Consider the following 17,591-nt stretch of genomic DNA (forward strand, 5'->3'; position numbering starts at 1 on the left):
TAGATGAACCTTCAGGGTTTCCCACAGGCCAAGAATTTTCCGTCATGAATGAGTGAGTGCTTTCCATGTACGATTGACTACCTCGCTTGATATCATACGGAAAGCTATTTGATGCCAAGTGGCCGCATCACGAGGCTCGTGGGGGGACGATAACCGGTCAAGCTGTCTGTGGAAGGCCCCTCGTATTTTGCTAAAGCCTGATTTTGTGAGAGCGAGGTTTCCAACGGATCTGCTGGAGGTGTAGGTCTCGAGTACCGCCTGTGTCGCTCGTCGCTGTGTTTGCGAAGAGCTAAAGCACGTAAACTTACTGTATCGCTGTTCATTGAGCCCAGACCTTGAGCTTGAGTTAAACTCCGTTCTGAGGCAGTATAAACAGAGGACATGGTGTGGTAATCGCTTGAGGACATGGTGTGGTAGTCGCTTGTCTCGTAATTCTCGCACTTCTCGAAACTTGGTTCAGGAGCTTGACCTTTGGGAGACAAGAGTTCCGAAGGAAGTACTTCAAGGCGTTCGAGGCATGCAGCTGGATCTAAAGACCCAGTGCTCAGACAGGCAAAGATCCTCGCAACCAGGTTCTGGCGACCGAGAAGCCTTTGGCAGAGCTTGTTGACTGTGTTGATGAAATATCTTCCAGAAGTGTTGTCGTCGTCTATCAGCGGAGTGCTTTTCCAGATGACAAGGAGTGTGCCCAAAAATTGGGGATGCTCGTCCATATTGACTTCGTCAAGAGCTTCTAGCTGTTTCCTGAATGGCAAAGGCACCAGACTGCCATACTTGTGATTAATCCGGATGGCACAGATGGCTTCCATCGGTCTCAGTGGCCCACACGAACAGATGGCGTCCTCGGTTGATGGGGTCTGCAAGATCTACAAAAACGGACCCTGAGACCACCGATTCGTGGATATGTTGAGCAAGAAGCTGGGTGAAGTCACGATAATAAGATGCGTCACTTGAGCTGTCCGTCACAGCTGCCGACCGACCGCTGGCAAACTGAGGCGTATCGATGTCTAGATGATCAGTGTGGTAGTGATTTCTTTGCTCAAATCCACATTCGATTGTGTTGTTCAATTCGTTAGACTTGATCTCGTGCAGTTCTTCGGGATAGTTCTCTTCGTTCTCGTCAAGGTCGTTTCCGCCGTATTTGCTGCAATTCCAAATGCCAAGTCTGTAAACCAGCTGTCTCTTGCTGTCATCAATTGTAGCATCAGCATGTCATGCTTCTTCACATGATGGTATATCTTACGTTGTGTGAAAATTGTGTTCAACCCTGAGAAATTTGATCAAGTCTCTCAAGTTCCTGTTCTGGTACTCTGTACAGATCACCACTCTCATACTCTCCCATCTCTCCGGAGGAATCTTGGGGTTTCGCCCTTTTGGCTTCCCAGTAGGTTCGCCGTGGTCCATCTTGGTAGATTCAACTTGGTCGATGTGTCAGGCCGTCTTCGGTTCGGTTTCCTTGCAATCTCGCAGTAAGAGCACTGGCGCAGTACTTCAGCGTTGCATATTGCAGATCTCAGTGCAGGAAAACGCAGGTGCTTTGTTGTTTTCAAGTTTGGGGAAACGCTGAAGATGCTCGACTGCACAGCTGCGCAGAATAGCTGTTGGTTGCTACCCGACTTGACAGCCTGCTTCAATTGCGCAGCTGCGTACAAGGGCTCTTAGTTGCCACTCAATTTGCCAGCCTGCCTCTTCAGCTAAAAGTGAGAGGTTGCGCCCAGTGCAAGCTTGAGAAAGGGTGCGTTTGAAAAGACCATGATTGGCGAGTACCATGCTGGCCCTTCGCCTGATGTGAGGCGAACTACTGGACACCGAGATGAGGGGCAGGTCGTCCACAAAGGAGGGTGCCGGTCAACGCATAAAGATCCCCTCTCTCATAACCACTATCTTTAATGTTGTGCCCTTTTCATGTTTCTTGATTTATATTCTTCAGGTAATATATATTGAGTGAACTATCCTAGGTGAAGAAAAAGATAGCAATGACAGATAGGCACAGAAGAGGTGGTAAAAGTAGAAGTGTGCTTTCAAGGGGTGAACTGTGTAGTCGCCCACTTCAGAGGGTCGCAGTTCAAGAGTCAGGCACACGATTAGAGCTATACATCAGAGCCATAGCTAGGCCTGACTACTTTCTATCACTCCAGATGCTTCTTCGCCAGCTTCCTGGAAACCAACAGACCACCTAGAGACCAAGCCGAAGAATGTGTGATCTAGTATGATGCATCACGCCTCCTTCTTTGCAATGGATTTCCTTGTCTCACCCCATCCGTCTTCGGTCTTCCAACTTCCAAGGCTACACGATGTTGTAGGAGCGACAACAGCCAGCGCCTGGGCGAAAGCAAGTCTGAACAACATCACAAGTTGACGCAGAACTACTACATCAATCTATCCCATCGACTGCGAGTGGGCGTCAGTACAATTGCCCCATTTCTATGCTCCACTTCTGCCCCTCACAAAAGGGGTACATGTGCAGTACGTCACTTGGCCGCCGTTTTCATTCCCATACTTCCACAGCGATGGGGCGAGCCAGACTGGCAGCAGTTGAAGAGTCAGTATCAATGGCGAAGGGAACTATCTACCCAGCTTATTCAGCACTTCGGGCCATTAGTAAAGGCGCGCTAGCGTACCCGGCCCAACGGGCAACGGACAAGCGGAACAATATTATTCCCTAGCAGTAGCATATCAGGAAGAAGTAAGGAAGCTGCTCGCCGTGCTCTGCTTGTAGTAGTCGCCCTAGAGTAAGGTAGGCTCTGCGCGAGATCTCTAGGAATAGTAGTAGAAGGAAGTACTCGAGGTCAGGATGCCAGGAATGCAATGTGTCTCTATGTAACTTAGATGTTTACTGGTACAACTTCTATAACCAAACTCTCTAATGAATCGAAGTACCTCCGAACGAGCTTTTTGGGTTGGCTAAGATTTTGCTTGGCAGAGCTTTGATTGGCTGTACTCCGCACTGGAGATGTACTGACGCCCACTCGCAGTCAATGGGATAAGCTGGGTAAACTCTTGAAGATGACCTTACCTTGGGCTCAGGTCCTCAAACTTCACGGCATTTTCCTCAGATTATGGAACAGTCAAGTTCCTGGCCAGCCTGCCGTGCGAGCTAAAACTGAGGTGAGATATCCAGCACCTGGTTGGGGTATTCAGCAGAGGGCGAAGCCATGATTGGTGAAGCATCCTCAGCTGTCTGCTTGATTTCAGGCTAACCACTCGGCCCCGGTACGGTAAGGTCTTCTCAGGTCTCTTGCGAGCTGTGAAGAATTAGAGTGTACAAGTGCGCACTTCACATAATATAGTCAGGAAACACATGACCAGCTCCTGACCGATACTTAAACATAAATCCGAAGCAGCGCACGATCGCGGCTGGTACGATTGCCTTACTTCAACTACCTAATGGCGATACAGCCAGCTTCTAGGAAGACCATGATATCCTAAATGAGCAGTTAGGAGTACATGCAAGACCTACGTTACTTGAAATTTCCTCATTTCTCTCGACTCGTCTTCCAACTTCCAAGGCCTCGTGATATTGTGAGGAAGACAGCGTTCGAGGCACACGGGGAAACAAACTTGACAGACACTGATCTCTGCAAAACACAATGACTTCAAGGAACCAGAAGACTAAGTACCAGAGTTGACAACGATCCGTGGTATTACAAATCATCGTCTACCCATCCTCCCGGAATACGTAAAGGCGGATTTTCGATCAGGTCCCAGAACTCCCCGGCGTATTGCTCGGCCTCTGGACTCCAGACAAGCTTCCAGTCTTCAGGCTCGGGTCCATACGTAAAAGATATCAGTCGCATTCCGAGAGAAATCCCATAACGGCCACTGTTGTTGATAACCCCCATCTCTAAACGTTGCTCTTGCAGCAATGCATCGCGCTTGAAGATCTCTATTTCTCGTCGCCCGTATTCATCAAGGTCTATGCCTGAGGTCTGCAAATCCTCCAGCCACATTCGTAAAAACCTGTGGATAGACCGGCCGAGGCTGACATAGCTCCATTGGGTTTCAAAAATTCCAGAAAAGAGTGGTGTGTATGCGCCCTCCCTCGCATACAAAGAGTGCTGCATGCTAAGCCTTTCCAAAGACACTCCCTTGAAGATCCACCGCGCAAGTCCCCTCCAGCAATCGCCATTGTACTCAATGCCAGTTCTGTACCGACCTGCGAAGAACTGTAGAGAGCCATCCTGAGACTTTTCCATGGTGGCACAGAAGTCTTCAGGCTGGAGGTCTTTGTCGTGTTGAATGTCTTCTAGCAGAATCTGTGGATTGATCTGGAACCACTTTAAATGAGCAAGCGTGCCGCTGGTGGGAGCTGATTCGCCGTGGCCCCTAGGCTTCTCTTCATATATTGGAGAGCTTCAGGGGCGTTCCAAACAAATCTAGAGATGGCACATAGGTTCACGGTCGTTTCTCCTGGGGCACAATAATCCTCCAGGCTGTCATCGAGGGCGACGTAGATCCACATCTTGAAAAGTTCCAAAACGTCATCCGGGCCATCGACGAAGCCTGCAAAGTGAAGAAGCTCATTGTGTTGATCACTTAGATCGCTGAGGTTTAGGCCCATGCTGAGTAGATGGTTAACGATGTTCAATCTTTCCCAGCTAACTGCTATCTAGGTCAAGCGTCAGCTTCAATCTCATTAAGAGCGTGGACGAAGTCCGTACGTGTAGCAATGTTTGTCCATCCTCATCACGGTCAAATAAAGACGCCCGACCTTGATGTCACAGAAAGCGTGTTCCCAATCACCGTCTTCAATATATTCAAAGATGGGAGTATTATCAGGTCGAACTGTCCAAGTTTGCAGAGAGTGCTTCCACCCAGCATACGCATTGTAAACTTGTATGTTCCAAACTCTTGATGATATCCACCATGGCAGCTGCAACTGTGCCTGATATACTGGGAAGTGTTAGTAGCATTCTTGGACTTCACCAACTTATTGTTGTACCCACTCTGAACTTCAGGAAACGCAGAGTGTGGGACGCTCTGGCTGGCAAAACTACCAAAAAATGAAGCCTGTGTTTTCAAGACTGGCTTTGTCCTAGACTTTCTCGCAACATTGATAGCAGCCTTGCTTCCAATAATTGGCCCCTCTGCCAATCGAACGTGTTGGCCGGGGGAAGTCTCGATCAGCGGAGGGTTCGATCCGGATGTATCAGCTTGGACTGAGTATGGCTGAGGCTTGGCATTTATATCGATACTGTAGATTTCTCTTAGCGACTTCAAATTGCAGAACACACTGTTGCACTTACTAGATTCTTGTACTCAGTGATAGGCTCAGTATCTGCAAAGCGGTCTGTACCTTTTGCTCGCAACTCCGAATCAGGTCCTTCTTAAAAGTTACTTTCAGCTTTGTAATCCTCCTTCTAAACTTTTTGGCCGTGGCAATCTGTTGCTGCAAGTCTGTCGCCAGAGTGTCCAAATCGTTCGCGGCTTGTTGGCACAACTTTAGACTGACATCAAGTGTGCCAAAATTCGGGTCACCAGCCTTGTCGAATGCTCTATCCAGCTCAGTCAGCGTCGCGTTGAGGATGTCAACCATTCCAACGAGCTGATTCATCTCGCTAGGTACTTCCTGGACTTCATCCCAAAGCTTCTTGAGCTTAATCGTGCTGGAGCCCAGTTTTCCCGCGATCTCGACGACCTGAAGGCGCTGACTACGACGCCGAAGACTTCTGCCATTGTAGCTACTTCTCTTCTTCTGGTATCCTCGTGGTCTCGTTTGGTCTCAAAGTTACAGGATGAAGTCGAACGGTAGATGGTCGTCGAGGAGTGTTCTACTACGGATGGTCAGAAAACCAAGAAGCCAGGCGCCAGGTGCGGTCGGAAGAATACAGACACAAGAGGATGGGCAGACCAGAGGGGGCTCGATACGCTTTTCAACGCCCGAATCAAGCAGGCTGCGTGGCAGATAAGCCCCAGCAGTGCCTCCCAACCGTCAGGCTTTCCTGCAGGCTATGGGTGCCGCATGGGAAACAACCAATTGCGAGTCAACTACACGTCACGCAAAGTGTCAGACGAACGAGAGCGCTTGCCAATGAGAATGAAAGCGAGGTGGGAAAGGGCTGCTTATTTATGGAATCGCGTTGGCTTGCGTCCCCTGGTCTACAACCGTGCACCGAGCGACCTCTCCTCGCAAGATAACAGCCGGTGATGCTACGAAAAGATCAGTAGTTACATGTCAGATTTTGATATACAGGACTTACTCGGCGCCGATTTGATTCTCAGAGGAACACTCTGTTTCTAGCCTTACGATAGCACGCACATCTCACATCATGTCAATAGACCCCCCAAAAGACAGGCTTCCCTACTTAATTTTAACATGATTCGATTTTCCAGAAAAGTCTACAGTAAGCCCACGCATATCTCAATCTATACATGCAGAGACAAAGAAAAGGTATCATCTACGAAAGTAACCAGCTCTCAACTGACAGAAGTGCGCACATCAACGGCTTACTGAATGGTTGGAGGCGGCGTTGGTTGCCGCTTCGGCCTCGCAGGCACAATCTCTGGTGGCGGCAGTGCGGGCTTGGGTGGCTCAGGGCTCACTTTGGTTGGCTCTGGTGCCGGAGAAGCCTTTGGCGATTCTGACTTGGCTTTTTGGGGCTCCGGCGCAGCTTGCGGTGATTCCAGTGCCGTCTTCACAGATTCTGGAGTCTTGTCGGCAGTCTCTGATCCGTTCTCGGGCGTTGGTTCTGACGGGGCATCAGCAGACTTCGTCGTCGGCGTCGGCGGCTCAACCTTCTTCTTCACCAAGTCCTCATCCCACACATCCCTCACAAGCCCCCAATACCTCGACGAATCCAGCTTCGCATGCGCAACATGCTGACTCCCGTCAAACATTTCCTTGCGGACCTTGAACCCAGCCTCAGCAGACTCCTCCGCATGCCTCTCCACATCGCCCCAGTAAATCATCTCATCCTCCTTGCTGTACAAATACGCCCGCCGCCTCTCACTACCCAACAGCGCCTTCTGCCTTAGCGCTGCCCACATCTTGCCAAAGAACCCGACCCGCCCGAGCGGGACGTGGAAGAGCCAGAACCAGCCGATGAAGACGTGGGCCAGCGGCGCCAGGATCCGCGGCATCGAGGCCGAGAGGGCGCGATAGCTGCGCATCCAGTGGAACCCACCCGGGCAGGAATCGTAGAGCGTCACGTGCGGCGGGAGTTCCAAACGGCCCGCGCGGTCCGCGTCGGCGTAGAGCTCGAGGAACTTGGCAAGGTTGGTGGCGCCGCCGTTGGAGAAGACGTGGAAGAGGAGCTGCGGGGCCCGCTGCCCCGTTCCCGTCCCGGAGGAGGCCGGCGGCGGGGTGGAGTCGGCTAGGGAGCGGATCACGGGGACCGCTGGCTTGATTTGCCGCTTGGAGATGCGGGTGGAGAGGGTGTGGATGAAGGGGCATTTTACGAGGAGGATGCTGGCGGAGGGGTGCATTGCCATGTACCGCGAGGTGTACTTTGCAATGTGGACATCTTGAGCTGACATCCAGCTGAAGATGGCGACGAGCTTGGGTGAGTTTGGGTCCAGAACGGATGAGGGCGGATCGTAGAGGAACGTCGTTGGTGAGAGCTCTTGCATGGCTGGCAGGGGTCCGGCAGCGCGGGCGGGCTGGTTTGACGCCATCTTGAGAGGTGGGAATAAGGGTGTGTAAGAGAAACTTTCGACAGCGACCGTTGCTTTTGGCGACGAACTATGCGATGAAGAATCCTGGGAGAGGGTTACGGTCAACGTACAAGATAAAGACAAGGGAGGAAGAAGAGGTGAGGTTAAGATATAAGGTAGTCGGACCTCCAATGGGATGGACGGGTCACCTAAGGAACGTTAGGCAGTGCATTCATCAGCCCTATCTCGGGTCTTGTCGTCATCATGTTAAGGTTGGCTAAATTTCCCTTTCCGGTAAGTGCCTCGGCTTTCCATCCCTGCCGCACGGTGCTCAGGTTGTCTCAACCAAATCCTGAGGGATTCACGTTGAGATCTTGGCTACAATTCTGCATCAATGTCAAAATGTTGATGGGGACTTCAGAGATTCTGGTCAGACCGGAGCGGCACGGTGAGATTAGGCCAACGGCCCGCCGGCGGGACATGGACTCCGAATCTTGGGAGCTGATCGGTCCCAAGGTCCGGAGCTGAGACCGGAGCTGTCAGCATCTTATCCTCGCAGCATATATTGTTGGATGGGACACGTCGTTGTTGATCATGCCATGAGCTTACTGCGGCTTCTCGTCAGACGTTGCTCAACACGATCTGAACGTCAGACCGTGTTTGTCAACCGTAGTAATCGGCAATACCCAAATTTCAGGGGTTCAGGAATGACCGTCACTCGTCGTGTCAGTCTACTCGGTTGAGGTCAGGTCCAATTGGCAGCGACGTAATTAGGTCGGGTATGTCGGAAAGCGACAATTGTGTCATACCATGCACAACACATGCGGATGGTGCGCCATCTCGCATTTGACATGAGGGAACAAACAGATTCGCTAGCCAGGGGTCAAGAGCGTCGAACGCGAACAGCCAGGAATATGCTTTTTGATCATCTTCCACGACACGTTGACAACACGTTGAGAGTACATGGCGTGGACGCGACTGACAAGCTCGAACAAACATGGAAGTATCACGTGTTACTGAGCTTGATCCAACAGTAGCGAGACAGACTTTTCAAGCCCCAAGAACCTCTCTAGCCGGGGGTAACTGATGTACAGTAGATCATTTGCGTTTGCTTCATGAGCGAGCCGACTTCCGATCACATGTGCCTGGTCTTACCAGAACATGAGATGGCATAATGGAAAAGTGCTGCAGGTATCCGTTGTGTGTGACTGAAGCAATTTAAGTAAGACAGAGCTTCGGGTCCTTGAAAGACGAAGACCCGATGTCTTTCGAGAACTCGGTGGTCATTATCGTGATGCTTGACTTAATGAAGAAGGCTCAAGTAATTGCAGAAGATCACTGCAAATTTGCCCAATACTTGTTCGAAGTAATGTGACATCCGTAAACAGCAGCTCTGGTACGAGGTTGAGGCCGTTTGTTTCGACATGCAAGGGAGAGTGAGCCGCAGAAGAGATTTACGTCAAAGGACCGAGTAGCTTTCCGAAGCAAAGCAAGACCGGATGAGACTGCGGACTCGTTGCGGGTCACAGCCAAGAGCCATGAGCTTCTTAGTATCGTCGTTGTTTGTGAGATTTCAGAGTCAGCCATCGGTGATAACTTCGTAAGTGCCTTCCGAACTGGTGGCAAACTGTAACTTCCTCAACGGGAGGCCAGGACATCAAAGGCAGGTACGCTGTTTCCGTGTGGATCTGGTCCTTCCGAGATGGAAGTGGCATCCCGAGCAAACGACTCAAGGCAAGCGGTACTTGCCCCTCCCGTCATCCACGATGGCAACCACCTTCGGTATCTCCTTCCACCTCCTGGCAGTCACCACCATACACACGCCTTCCTGATGTTACAATTCCTCCGAAAGGAAGTAACGCAACCGGTACCAGCCAAGAAGGAAGGCAACTTCGCATCTGCTGCGCCTTCCTGTCGTCACCGCCTATCCCAAACACACATCCGAGGATTGTCCCCCTTTTCCTGACCCTTCATCTTCCTCACCTTGGCCAACCTCCCTCAATCTTTGTTCCCCAACATCTCACCACCGTCCTCGTCAATCTTTCAAAAAGAGACACAAGTTGTAGCTTGACTGTCTCGTCCCTTCTCTTGTCCCATCCATCATTCGTTTCAACCACCCTCCTTTTCTCACTCTCTCCGTGATCCAAAGACGTTATGAAGGTCACCAACGTCATCTCCTCCCTGTTGGGAGTCGGTCTTCTTTCCGCCGACGTTGTCTTGGCCAAGGATAGACGCCGTGTTGGTGTCGAGATCAAGAGCCCTCTCAAGGGCGTCAACTTCCAGCGCATCAAGGCCTTTCGCGAGGCTGCCCCTGATGAAGTTTCTGGCCGCGTCCAGAAACTGAAGCCGTTCCATGGTAGAATCACCGGCCACAACGCCGCCACTGCCTTGGGCGCGGCCCAGCCTCAAGATCTCTCATCCAGCTACCAGAACATCACAGCCTTGTCTCCCTGGGGTACTCAGTATGCCGTCGAGGTCACCTGGGATGGCAAGCTCATCAACATGATCTTCGACACCGGCAGCAGCGACACTTGGGCCACCAGTTCCAATCTGACCTGTACCAACCTATCAGGCACTGCTGTCTATTCCCCTGAATCTTGCGGCTTCGGACCGGACAAGATTGACGAGTTCAAATATGGCCCCGTCGAGGATGTCCACTTCGCCTTGAGCTACGGCTCTGGCGAGCGAGTGTCTGGCCCCATGGGTTACAGTGACATCGAGGTTGCCGGCATCATCGTCAAACAGCAGCAGGTCGGCCTGGCCAACAAGACATACTGGATGGGCAACAACTACACCAACGGTGTTCTCGGTCTTGCCTATCCCTCCATCACTAGTGCTTTCACTGGCGACATGAATGAGGATCGCCCTGCCTTCCAGGTTCCATACTCGCCCTTCTTCACCAGCATGGTTCAGCAAGGACTCTCCTCAGACGCCTTCAGCGTTTCTCTTGTTCGCAATTCGTCTGGCGTAATTGGATGGGGTGGCCGAACTGGTCTACCAATTACTGGTCCTACGGCCTACACCGATCTCATCATTGTGAGTTTCGGCTAAAACAAAACTGCATCTCAGTTGACTTACAATCTTTAAGACTAGCATCAACTCGCAGCGTCCCGACGGGAGTTGGCAATACTCCTACTACACCATCCTCGTCGATGGCTTGCGTTGGGGATCCACGAGCGACACCAAGAAGTACCCGTACATTGTCGACACCGGCACGACGCTCATGTACGTGCCTCCACCCACGGCTGAGGCAATCGCCAGATCTTTCTCCCCCAGCGCCATCTACTTATTCCAGTATGGCGGATACTTTGCCCCTTGTGATGCCATTGCTCCCAAGGTGGCCGTCGTCATCGAAGGCGCGAGCTTCTTCATCAACCCAGTGGACCTCATCTACCGCGGGCTTGTGGACCCTCTCACGGGTTACTGCCAGGTCGGAATCACCACTGGAGGCACGGGTCCGTACATCCTGGGCTCCGTCTTCCTTCACAATGTCGAGGCCTACTTCGATGTTGGCGCTGGCCAGGTCCGCTTCTACGGCCGTGAATTCTATGGTGTCACTCCTCAGCTTCCTGAGAAGTAGAATGGCAAACAGATTCCTTGAGCCGGGGATTTTGCACCAGCTTAAGAGAGGTTCAAATGGAGGCCGTCCAATTTCATGTGAGGTGGCAGTTTGACAAGATTGGCGATGAATTTGTTAAGGCTGTTTTGGGGTCATATTGGCCAAAGACATAGTTGCTTACACAGAGATGTAATTGTACTGGTGAGATAGGGTTCAGTCTAATGAATGCCACTTGCCTCATGCTTTCTTTGAATGCTTGCAATCGTTCTGTTTGAGCATTCTCGCTCGCTCCACCTTGTGACGCCCAGGGCAGCCCGGTGAAGTGCAATTCCAGGTTAGAGACAGCGGCAGTTCCAGCGCAGGTTGTGTTTCCACAGTGGACGAGACTGAAACCGGTACTCGGGTCGGGACTTATCGGAGTGGCGACGAGGGCTTATCAAGGCCTGTAGTCCTTATCGATAAGACAGTGAGGTCACCGCGACGGCGCTCTGATTTCTGCCACTTGATTCAACACTTCACGATCCAGGCCCTTCGGCAACACTTACTCACACTTCACCGACTTCCTTCCAAGCGATACCGACCTTGCTGCGTTAGAGGCCAGTCCTCTCATTCTCTTCTCCTCTGCAGATTCTTCACGACCCTCTCACGCTCTCTTGCACCACCTCTTTTCCCGTCACGATCGTATCGTCTCAACTCGTTTGCGGTGTGCGGCGGTTACTCGGCAGTCGCTGTACCGATCTTTTGAACCCCTCCGACATCCCCCGTGGTCGGCAACGTGCCTGGGGAAAAGACTGGAATAGTGTTCTTCCGACTTGACCTGGAAAGCAATCTGGACGAAGGCATTCCCGGATTTCCAGCGAACCACCAAAGTCCAGTTTTAAAGCGACGTTTCCAAGCAGCCCAACCATCCATCATGGGTATCGGAGTGATCCCGGCAAATAGTGCCGACGAAAGCAAGAAGACGTCTCGACGACAGCATACCTGGAGCTTTAGCAAGGTACGATATTATCGAATTTCCTAGTTCTCTTTTCTTCTGATGTTCAGAAGCCTTGCCGTTTATTATCGACCCTTCTTCGTTTCGTTTGTGCGGATTCCAGTCATCTTGTTTGCAGCGCAATGCCTTGCCTTGCACCAGCTTTCCCATGGGCATTGTCAAGTGACTTTTTCCCCCTTTGCCCAGTCGATGGCCTCATGGCGGTGTGAATAATCACGCAGGGGTGTTGGTCAGCGATGGGGACCCCTCCCCCTCGCTTTTCCTTCTGGACAATTGATACGATCTGGCAATCGTGCCGATTTGTTGGATCCGAGTCCCGGCCGGCTGGACCTGCTGGTTCGGAGAGGTAGCAAGTAGCCCCTGGTTGTTCAAGTCCAGGCTCTGCGGATAGAGGCGTTTCCCCCAGCAAGTGCGGCGGTGAAATTTCCCATGTTGCGCGGTCAGGAGACTTGTCCCGGGTGACCTTTTCCCCTAGCGGCTTTCGTGGGGGTCAGCTGTTAGTGGCCATTGGATTGCTTAATTGAGCCTCGAGAGCTTGGGGACCTGGATAACTATGATTCTTATTGCTGGCCAAGTGGTCGACGCGATGCGAAGTCGAGTGTTGGATGCTTGGATTTCTGCTTGTTGGCGAATAGCCGCAACCGGAAGTGGCCGGACAGCAAACGGGCAATTGAAGTGAAACCGATTGGCAAAGTTGTCAAGATGTCAACGGCACCAGAAAGGACCCTCATATGGATATTTGTGGTTGGAATGGGAAGTTCAAGTGGACTGGAATTTGGTTTCATTCTTCAGCACAAGAGGGGTCTTGTTTGCATCCCCGTCGTCGCGATAAGGCAGTTCACCGAATTCCGATGTACCTGGTGGTCGTGAGGAGGCTCCGGCTATGCCTGGCAAGTCAGAACCATCAGTTCGGCGTGGTCTGATGTCCACCTCGGTTGTGCTCGGTGAGAGCTTCCCTCTTGGCTCTTGGGAGGGTGTTGAACCAAGAAAGCCGACTGGCGAACTGGGCAAGCTGGGCGCGAGCAGGGTGCGAGATGTCCCGGTGACTGAGGTGGATGCGGGGATGGGCCACTGCGCTGAGCTGCTGGAGGCTAGAGCTTCAAGCTGGAGCTGTGCCCTCGACTCGAGCTGCCCTTCCAGTGGACTGGGCCCCCCGACAAGGGGCACCGGGGAAAGGCGGGCAGAATGAGGGGCACCCGAATGGGGGGGATTGGAGTTCGCCCCGGGGCATGGGGTCAGTGGTTATGGAGGGGCGGGCAGACCACGGACGAGAAGCCGCGCGAGGGGGACGGCGGCCTCTGCCGTTGCGCACAATGGAACGAATGACCTGCCCTGCATGCATACCCAGTCAGGTACATGCAGCTGAAGGGCGTCCGTCTTTTTATTTTGCGAAGCTGGTGAGCTGCTGGTGGTCTCAGTTGCATACGGGCGAACGGGACGTCTTGAAGATGGGAGTTTCCTTTCTTCTGTCTGGTATTCCAGGCTTCCAACGGCCTTGGGCTACATGGCAGACCCTATTCTACCTTACGGATAGTGCAGTCTTCTGTCCACTGGTTCGCTAGTAGTGACCCAGCACATGTCACTCCTGGGATTCCCGAAGGTACATGGGGTCACCATCTGCCCAAGTACCTACCTACGGAGACATGTCTGCACAAACAGCGATCCATCCCCCCGGCAAGGCACATGTCGCATCAGTTCATCCAGTGGTGGACTTGATATCTGAACTGGGCAACCTGACCTGATGGATGAGCTGAGCCTGGTGTCTCTCCATCATGACCGTTGCCGTCGTTGCGCCCGCTATTTGTTCTTGGGGTCTGAGTCTTGTCCAAGGTACTGCCGAGTCCAGCGATTTCCATACTTTGAGCCTTGAGGTGAGGTACCTTACCTACATTGCTGATGAGTACTTGCTGCTCTCGGCTCTTTGCTGGCAGCCAACTTGACTCCAAGCAGTCTTCCATTGCCTCCTCTTGTTCCTCGGGATATCCTCTCGGCGCCCTTGTCCTCTACGTCTCCCCCCTCCTCGTTTGCCTATGTTTTACGTACCTTTCTCTTAATCCCCTTCACACTTTCACGTACTCACGCACGCCGCCCATCCACTCATTACTCTATGCCCTCCACCCTCACCTTTCACCTCACCTAACATCAGGTCACTCTCTTCTCCTCACTACATCATCGTTCCCCCAACCCTGTGCAACCTCACTTCTGCTGTTTCTGCATCTCCTTACACCTACACATACCCATATCATTATCTACCTACCCCTACCTTACCTAGTACGCTTACCTGCAAACGGAATTCTTCAGCAAACAACGTTTTGAACCACAGCCGTTGGCTCAGTGTTCTCCCTGCCCCTTGCCAGTATCTCTATCAAAGAAGTCTAGAAGACAAGGACCTCCTCCACTTCTTTCAGCAGTTCCATGTCGTCCGGCTCAGAGTGACTCTGAACCCCCGTCATCCCCGTCACCCCCGTCCCAAAGTCACCGCACCCGCCCCGAAAGTCACACCCGAGGGGTCCCGCCTATTTGGGCGTAGAGCTACCTGCCACGAGCTGGAAGCATCACGCGAGCTGCCTTCCTCCACGCTCTCTCTTTCCACGCCACTCAATTCATCTCCGGCTTCCTTCTCATGCCTACGCGTTTTAAGCCTCTACAACATCATTTTCCTTCTGCCTCGTCATAACAACTTCCGCTCAGACAACACCAAAACAAAAGAGAGAACGAGAGAAAGCACAGCGTCAAGATGCCAGGCAAGACTAACGGCATAGGCGTTCAGGTGGAGGATACCAAGATATGCGTCGTCATGGTTGGTCTGCCCGCTCGGGGCAAGAGCTTCATCGCTCAGAAAGGTACGTAAATATTCCAGCTGCGTATTTCTGGAGAGAATATCCAGCAAACGACGCCGCCGCCGCTTCGGCGCATATTCACGGCGTCAATATTCCGATTATTTGGCACTGACGTGTTTGGCACAGCGCAACGCTATCTGGGTTGGCTCTCCGTCAAGGCAAAGACCTTCAATGTCGGCAGCTACCGCCGCCAGGAGGACGCGCACCCCTCGGCTGATTTCTTTGATTTCTATAACACCGAGGGCGAGCGTAGACGTCGCGCCGCTGCCGAGAAGGCCATTGAGGACATGCTCGCCTGGTTCCGCCAGGGCGGTGTCATCGGCATCCTCGATGCCACCAACTCCACCAAGGAGCGCCGCAAGTGGGTTCTTGACATCTGCACCAAGGAGGGCATCGAGGTCCTCTTCGTCGAGAGCAAGTGCGACAACGAGAACCTCATCATGGCCAACATTCGCGATGTCAAGACTACCTCGCCTGACTACCAGGGTCAGGACCCCGAGGAGGCTGCGCTTGACTTCCGCAACCGCATTCGCAACTATGAGAAGGTCTACAAGACGCTCGACGAGGATGGTGATGAGAACGAGTACACCTACCTCAAGATCATGGATGTCGGCAAGCAGGTCATTATCAACCGCATCCAGGACTACCTCCAGAGTCGCGTTGTCTACTATCTCATGAACCTGCACATCCGCCCTCGCTCCATCTGGCTCTCTAGAGTATGTATCACTAACTTTGTGCTGTTGGGTCCAGGCTAACAAGAAACAGCACGGAGAGTCCATGTACAACTTGGATGGCCGCATTGGTGGCGATACTGTGCTGTCTCCCCGTGGTGAACAGTATGCGCGCAAGCTCCCCGAGCTCGTCCGCAAGTCAGTCGGTGTAAGTTGTTCCACAAAATGCGTCTTTTAGCCAAATTTGCTGATCAGCCTACAGGATGACCGTCCCCTGACCGTCTGGACCTCGACTCTCAAGCGCACCATCGCGACCGCTCGTTTCCTCCCCTCTGACTACAACCAGTTGCAGTGGAAGGCTCTCGACGAGCTCGACTCCGGCGTCTGTGACGGCCTCACCTACCAGGAAATCAAGGACCGTTTCCCGGAGGATTTCGCCGCCCGTGACGAGGACAAGTACAACTACCGCTACCGCGGCGGTGAGTCGTACCGTGATGTCGTCATCCGCCTCGAGCCCATCATCATGGAGCTCGAGCGCAGTGAGGACATCCTCATCGTCACCCACCAGGCCGTGCTGCGCTGCATCTACGCCTACTTCATGAACAAGAACCAGGCCGACAGCCCCTGGATGAATGTGCCACTGCACACCCTCATCAAGCTCACCCCTCGCGCCTACGGAACCGAAGAGGTGCGCTACGAGGCTAACATCCCGGCTGTCAGCACCTGGCGTGGCAAGGGTTCTACGGCCAAGCACGAGAACCCGGTTCCTGAGTGTATGTGAAAAGAATTTTGCTGAGGTGGTCAAGATTGACTGACGGATTGATATAGAACTTTGAGGAGACGGACGCGGGCGTGTCTGTCACGCGGTCACAGTCTCTGTGTCCAAGACAGTTCGAGGTCGACTTTAGACCTGCGCGCGCGAAGGATTTCCATTTTTCTCTTGACGACGACGACGTTTTCAGACTCCACTTTTCGGCATATTCCACTCGGTTCACGATGGCGTTTAGGGACAACACGGAGAGAGAGAAAAGATGACCCAGTACATGGAGTACGGCGGCAAAAAAACGCGGAGAGTGGCGGCATATGAAGTCGGAGGGAATCCGACAACCATTCTCGATGGAACAAATTACCTTGCTTTTTTACTGGACCAGACGGACGTCAACACGGCGACTACATCACACTGTTTACACTTCTCACGATGAAGTGGGCTTCCACGCTTTCAGAGTCTTGCGGTTGCTGTCGCGATGCATCTATGGTCCGGTATCACAATTACTTTGCTCAAGATCCTACAACTACTCTAGGACAAATGTTCTCAAGGTTCGACGATTCACAATCAAAATGAAAGGGGACGAAAGGGGGGGACAAAAGTTGCATCGATCGGACGGGGGTTTACGCGGGAAGTTTGAGTGGTTGCGGACATCGGCATAGAGGTTCGGCTTGGACCAAGGACCGTTTGACACCCGTCTGGGTGTAACGAGGGGCTGGACGGTGGGACTTTTTTTGCTGGCCGGCCTTCTCTACATGTTCCCTTTAGTTTCCCAGTTTCATAGCTTCATGATGAATGTACCTACGTTAGGTACCAATGACTCTCTCTCTCTCGCTGTTGTGTGACTGACATAGGACTGATGCCTCATCGTGCTGACAGGGCTTGAGGAATCAGCACCATTGAAGGTGGTAGATTCCGAAGGAGTGTTTTAATACCGCCTTCTTCCAGTCGGTGTAATCAGCCCCATAAGAGCCAGTCTAACGGCGAGTTCAAGGCCAAAAGCTCCCTCGACAACTATCCGACGAGACCCGCGGATCAGGCAACTTTGACGGAATTATATGAATCTGGGATGCTCAGCAGTAGCCTATGAATCAAACAGTTACTCGGTGATGTCTACGCTTGCAGCGACCTTGCTGGGAATCATGGCCTATGGAACGTCCAAGCATCT

At 52.5% G+C, this 17,591-nt stretch overlaps 4 protein-coding genes across 4 annotated transcripts; 2 read left to right on the forward strand and 2 right to left on the reverse strand.

The window, feature by feature from the left end:
• Positions 1-4,352: 4,352 nt before the first annotated feature.
• On the reverse strand, positions 4,353-5,917 carry BDP81DRAFT_420784 (uncharacterized protein). The gene is made up of 4 exons (XM_060589874.1): positions 5,834-5,917; positions 5,247-5,774; positions 4,947-5,194; positions 4,353-4,893 (listed from the first exon to the last, which is right to left on the reverse strand). The coding sequence occupies exons 2-4, from the start codon at positions 5,552-5,554 to the stop codon at positions 4,637-4,639; spliced, it is 813 nt and encodes a 270-aa protein (XP_060447943.1). The 5' UTR covers positions 5,555-5,774; positions 5,834-5,917; the 3' UTR covers positions 4,353-4,636.
• Positions 5,918-6,044: 127 nt separating this feature from the next.
• Positions 6,045-7,756, reverse strand: BDP81DRAFT_420787 (uncharacterized protein). Its single transcript, XM_060589875.1, has one exon. It carries the CDS (start codon positions 7,612-7,614, stop codon positions 6,448-6,450), a length of 1,167 nt encoding a protein of 388 aa, XP_060447944.1. The 5' UTR covers positions 7,615-7,756; the 3' UTR covers positions 6,045-6,447.
• A 1,991-nt stretch (positions 7,757-9,747) lies between these two features.
• Positions 9,748-11,173, forward strand: BDP81DRAFT_313736 (eukaryotic aspartyl protease; the record flags this gene model as incomplete). Its single annotated transcript, XM_060583921.1, has 2 exons — positions 9,748-10,629; positions 10,682-11,173. The coding sequence occupies 2 exons, from the start codon at positions 9,748-9,750 to the stop codon at positions 11,171-11,173; spliced, it is 1,374 nt and encodes a 457-aa protein (XP_060447945.1).
• Positions 11,174-14,883: 3,710 nt separating this feature from the next.
• BDP81DRAFT_313739 (6-phosphofructo-2-kinase) lies at positions 14,884-16,438 on the forward strand (the record flags this gene model as incomplete). Its single annotated transcript, XM_060583922.1, has 4 exons — positions 14,884-14,989; positions 15,113-15,702; positions 15,752-15,865; positions 15,920-16,438. 4 exons carry the CDS (start codon positions 14,884-14,886, stop codon positions 16,436-16,438), a joined length of 1,329 nt encoding a protein of 442 aa, XP_060447946.1.
• Positions 16,439-17,591: the final 1,153 nt, after the last annotated feature.

The sequence above is a fragment of the Colletotrichum phormii genome, assembly GCF_030913505.1.
Source record: "Colletotrichum phormii strain CBS 102054 chromosome Unknown BDP81scaffold_5, whole genome shotgun sequence".
In the NCBI taxonomy this organism is placed as follows: Eukaryota; Fungi; Ascomycota; class Sordariomycetes; order Glomerellales; family Glomerellaceae; genus Colletotrichum; species Colletotrichum phormii.

Bases quoted from the DNA above. Each gene is read 5' to 3' on its own strand.
- BDP81DRAFT_420784 (XM_060589874.1), bottom strand. From the start codon at position 5,554: ATGAATCAGCTCGTTGGAATGGTTGACATCCTCAACGCGACGCTGACT. The intron at 5,195-5,246 runs GTAAGTGCAACA...AGAAATCTACAG, and splicing joins TCACTGAGTACAAGAATCTA to TATCGATATAAATGCCAAGC. The intron at 4,894-4,946 runs GTGGGTACAACA...AACACTTCCCAG, and splicing joins TGCGTTTCCTGAAGTTCAGA to TATATCAGGCACAGTTGCAG.
- BDP81DRAFT_420787 (XM_060589875.1), bottom strand. From the start codon at position 7,614: ATGGCGTCAAACCAGCCCGCCCGCGCTGCCGGACCCCTGCCAGCCATG.